At 38.1% G+C, this 4,829-nt stretch overlaps 1 protein-coding gene across 4 annotated transcripts in view; it reads right to left on the minus strand.

The window, feature by feature from the left end:
- Osbpl8 (oxysterol binding protein like 8) overlaps positions 1 to 4,829 on the minus strand; it is a 206,673-nt gene that overhangs the window by 24,786 nt on the left and 177,058 nt on the right. For all 4 annotated transcript variants that reach the window (XM_029555511.1, XM_008851938.3, XM_008851931.3 and 1 more), the window contains one exon: positions 2,499 to 2,580. In XM_029555511.1, the coding sequence (XP_029411371.1) occupies positions 2,499 to 2,580 (82 nt within the window). The remainder of the gene's footprint in view (positions 1 to 2,498; positions 2,581 to 4,829) is intronic.

Genomic DNA, 4,829 nt, shown 5'->3' on the forward strand with positions numbered 1-4,829 from the left:
TATATATATGAGGATAATGGGGAATAAAAAAACACCAAAATATGCTGTTGTATTATACATGTATTAAAGTATCAAAGAATAATACAGTTAAAAATAAGAATGTGTAAATGTCTTGCTTGACCAGTGCTGAGAAACTGAGACTAGAGCAGAAGTCCCCTGGCTCTGTCACTCAGGAGAGCTTTCACTGCTTTTCTGAGAGCCTTTGTTGGAAGCTCAGTGTTTGAAGTTAACACAGAATTTACATGTAAGTGCTCAAGCAGTGTAAAACACATAGGAGTTTTTCCATCATTATAGTAAGAAAACAACACAGCACATACAAGACCACGGCGACTGGCCCAGTAACAGACCTCCTTTGATGCCTGCAAAGGCAGGGGGGAGGGGCATGACAACCTATCTCCAATGTTCCAGAAAAAAAAAAAAAAATGTCTATTAGGTCTGTACCCAGTATCCTGTAAGCAGGCTCTCTCCCCATCAAACCTCTGCATCAACAAAGCCAGAAGTCTGTTAACTCTTAGTGAGCCAAGTGCCAGGAGCCTGTTAATTTTTATTAGTGAGCAGAGCACAATTGTCCTTAAGGCATCGGGGTATGGCTATAAGAAAGCAAGGTTTTTCTTTCTTTTATTTTTATTTTATGTGTATGAGTGTTTTTCCTGCATGTACATAAGTGCAACCATGTTGTGCAGTGCCTATGGAAGCCAGAAGAAGGTGTCAGATGCCCTGGAACTAGAGTTATGGATGGTTATTAGCTGCTATGTGGGTGCTGAGAACTGAACCCAGGCCCTCTACAAGAGCAACCAGTGTTCTTAACTGCTGACCCATCTCTCCAGCCCCAAGAAAGCAACTCTTAGCTGTAGGACATTCTTGCCAGGTGTCACCTTAGGAAAGCACTTGGTTATTTTTAAAAAACCTGAGAATTGACTGGTCCAACATCTCTGTCCATTCATCTGCTGGTAGGAATCTGAGTTTGTTCTATATTTTGTCTACGGTGAATAGTGCTGCAATGAACACAAGGGAGCAAGTATCGTTTTGGTATAAAGAGTCCATATCTTTTCAGTATTTACCCAGTAGTGGAAATATCACATAATGCAGTAGCTGTATGTCAAACATCTCCATCTTTTAGATCTTTTTAGATAGGCTTAAAAATTAGTGATTTGTCCAAGTTCATACATATAGTTCATAAGAGTCTCAGAACTAAAGCCTAAATCTTTTAATTTCTATTTTTGGGGTTCTTTTCATGAAATTCCACTGCGTATTAGTTCTCATTGCCTGACCAGCACAATGCTTAATACATAGATACTCATAACCAAAACAGTGTGAAATCTACTTTGTTAATACCACATCTCTCTATGGATATGGTGACTGTTACATCACTGACATTATAGTGTTAGTGCTTGTGTTGGTGGTAACTATCCTTGACTGGTTGTTTCATCTTTTCAGATTAAAGATTTCATTCTATTCTCATAGTGTTTTCCTACCACCATTCCTTCAAACATAGTCCTTGCTCCTACTCTGACTATAACCCTTGGGACTGAGTGGATATAGAAAGTAGAACAGGGCTGGAGAGATGGCTCAGCAGTAAAGGGCACTGGCTGCTCTTGCAGAGGATCTGGGTTTGATTCCCAGCACCAACATGGTGGCTAACAACCATCTGAAACTCCAGTTTCAGTGGATCCAATGCCCTCTTCTGACCTCTGCAGACATTGCACAAACAGGTGCACTTATATACATGTAGGTAATACACTCATACACACAAAAAATAAAATATATTTAAAAAGAAAATACAAAGGCAGTTCTAACTATAGTTACTGAATACATGCTGTTTTAAAAGAAAATTTATTTTTATTTTATGTGTTTGAGTGTTTTGCCTGTGTGTATGTAAGTGCATCTGTGTCATGCAGTGCTCATAGAGTCCAGAAGAGAGTGTCAGATACCCTGCAACTGGAGTTACAGACAGTTGTTAGCTGCCATGTAGGTGATGGGAATCAAACATTGGTCCTCTCTAAGAATAGCCAGTGCTCTTAACCACTGAGCCATTTCTCCAGCTCACATGCATGCTTTTTTTTTGGCCTTTTTTTGAGACAGGGTCTGCCTGTAGCCCCAGCTGGCCTGGAAGTCACAAAGATCCACCAGGTCCCACCAGGTGCTGGGACTAAAGGCATGTGCCACTACACCCAGCCCATATACCTGCCTTTTATCTTGGGTGTTTACCTGCATAACACTTAACCATTGTCTATTACAACAATTAAGAAAATAAATACTTGATCATAAAACATGAATTCTGCTAGGTGCTTTTAGGAGTTTAGTTAGGTTTTTTGTGTGCTTTAGAATATCATATCATGGGCTCTAGGCCCCATGTAGTAGAATTAGAGAACAAGTTGTCTTCTGACCTCCAAGTGTGCACCATCGCATCCACGCATCCACACACATATATATACACAAACATAAAATAAATTTTTTAAAAAGGAGGAGAAAATAAGAAAGCAAGATATAAATATTACCTTTGGCTTTTTATAGAAACCTGACAAATACCATTTTACTACTTTCTTCAAACGGAAATAAGGATTTTCTTCAAGAGCAGCCCTAAAAAATAAAATTATAAGCACAATCATTTTACATCATCACAAATTTTTCCTTGTACTTACTGGGTATGAGTTATGGTTGAAAATATAATTCAGTTTTAAACTAAATTGTAAAAATAATCATATAATCAGCTTCTAAGTCTCATTCTTTTGAGGGATGAAGAGATGGCTCAGAGATTAAGAGCTTACTCCTCCTGCAGAGGACCCAAGTTTAGTCAGTAGCACCCACACTGAGTGGCTCACGACTGCCTGTAACTCCAGCTCTAAGAGGCCCAATGCCCTCTTTTGGCCTGTGTGGGCACTTATATGCCTGTGCACATACTCCCACAAAGACATACCCGCATATACATAATTTAAAAACCAATAAAAGTAAATATTTAAAGAATCACTTTTTTCTGATTCCTTGATTCACTGCCCAGGACATGTTGCTGAAATTGTTTTTGTAAACACCAAACCAAGGTTTCTCAAGTGGGGTTCTGCAGAACCCAGGTTGTAACAAGGGGTTCTACATTTGTGATTAAAATACAAACAAATAGATGTTGAGATTATTGCACTGCATGAAACCTTGCAAGAAGCCCTGTCAAATAGTTTGATTAGAGGTCTTCAGCCCCATCTGCCAGTGAAGGACCAGTGTTCACTTAGGCGAATCTATTCCCAATAACTGATGTTAGGGATCAATAGCACAGGGAGGAAAGAACAATAGGCTGTTGTTAGCCTCGCCTCTCCAAGTCACCAATCACAGGACTGTGTAGGTTTGCATCCTTGTTGCAAAACTGTGAAATTACAAGTACTGAAGAAGAGTGCAAATGATTTCAATCAATTCTGTTTGCCACTCATATCTTTCAGTGTATGTGTAACCAGCTGATTTTCCACAGTGAACAAACTACCAGTACAACACATAATCAAAGAATGATTTTCATTATATTGTAAAAAAGACATCTGTAGGAGTCATGACACAGCTGTCTGCCCTCCCCCCCCCACCATTTGACTAGTACTGAAACTTCTACAAAATTGATTGTGAATGTTAGCAGTGACCTTTACAGGTAAGTTATTTTTGTTTGCAATGTAGCTATTTACTAGGCTCTTATTTATTAAAAGGCATTGTTTCCCAAATGTGTCTGACAGTCTAATGTGGTGATTTTCTTTTTGGGTGGGGAAATTGAGACAGGGCTCCTCAGCTGACCTGGAATTTGCTAGGTAGACCAGGCTGACCTCACATAAATTCCCCGGCTTCTGCCTCCTGAGTCCTAGGTGTAGTAGCACACACCTTTAATTCTAGCATAAATGTGGGGACATTTAGGATAAGGTGTATAAAATGGTAGAGGCTAGACCTTTGTTTACTGACAACTGAAAAGGCTGAACTTTTCTGTAGTAATAACCCTCTGACTGTTCACTTCCTATCTTGTTTAAATTTTCTTACTACGAAATTTTATTTAAAACTTCACATTTATATAATTCAAACATCAGCAATAAGGGAGCCTATTTTCAAAACTGAGTATTCACTGTATAAAGGACTACTTGATTTCTTCACAAAGCACCTACTTACCTGTAGGTTTGTTTTTTAAAGACTCTCAAATTTTTCTTTACTCATAAATGAGCAAATATAAACAAACAATCCTGGTTTTCTATGAAAAGGTAGCAAATTATATGTACTCTTCTCTACTTTGATGGGTATTTTCAGTTTGGAAATTTCTTCCTTTTATGTGCAGATGTGCCAAACATTTCTAGTCAATCAACTATAGCTAACATTTGAGCTATACTGAATGTTTCAATGAACTCTGCTATAACAACCTTGGGTATGTCATTTAATATATGTGGAGAGACATCTGTAAGAATTATTTATACAAGGAGGGTCACAGCATGATACTACTTTGGTAAAGACACTCACAGGATGTATGAAAGTGCCTACTGTCTCAGAACCCATAACAACCTTGTGTGCCGTTGGGAAAGTACAACCTTTCTTTCTTTCTTTCCTTACTTACTATTTTCTTTAAATTATAGTCTTTCCATTGGTGAAAATAGGCATCTCTTAGAAGACCACAGTGTGAGTCATAAGAACCTGACTTCTATTCTGATAACTAATTTCTAAGGCAGATACAAAAAGCTATATAAGGCAGTAAAACAAGCATTAAAGCATATGTCAATGTGATGTATGAACAACACTATATTGCCAAAGTCTGTATCTGCTTTTTTCTTATTTTGTATGAGGCTTATATGTTTAAGGCCTATTTCTATTTCTTCATTTAAAAA

The sequence above is a fragment of the Nannospalax galili genome, unplaced genomic scaffold, assembly GCF_000622305.1.
Source record: "Nannospalax galili isolate Female #2095 unplaced genomic scaffold, S.galili_v1.0 scaffold390, whole genome shotgun sequence".
Lineage (NCBI taxonomy): Eukaryota > Metazoa > Chordata > Mammalia > Rodentia > Spalacidae > Nannospalax > Nannospalax galili.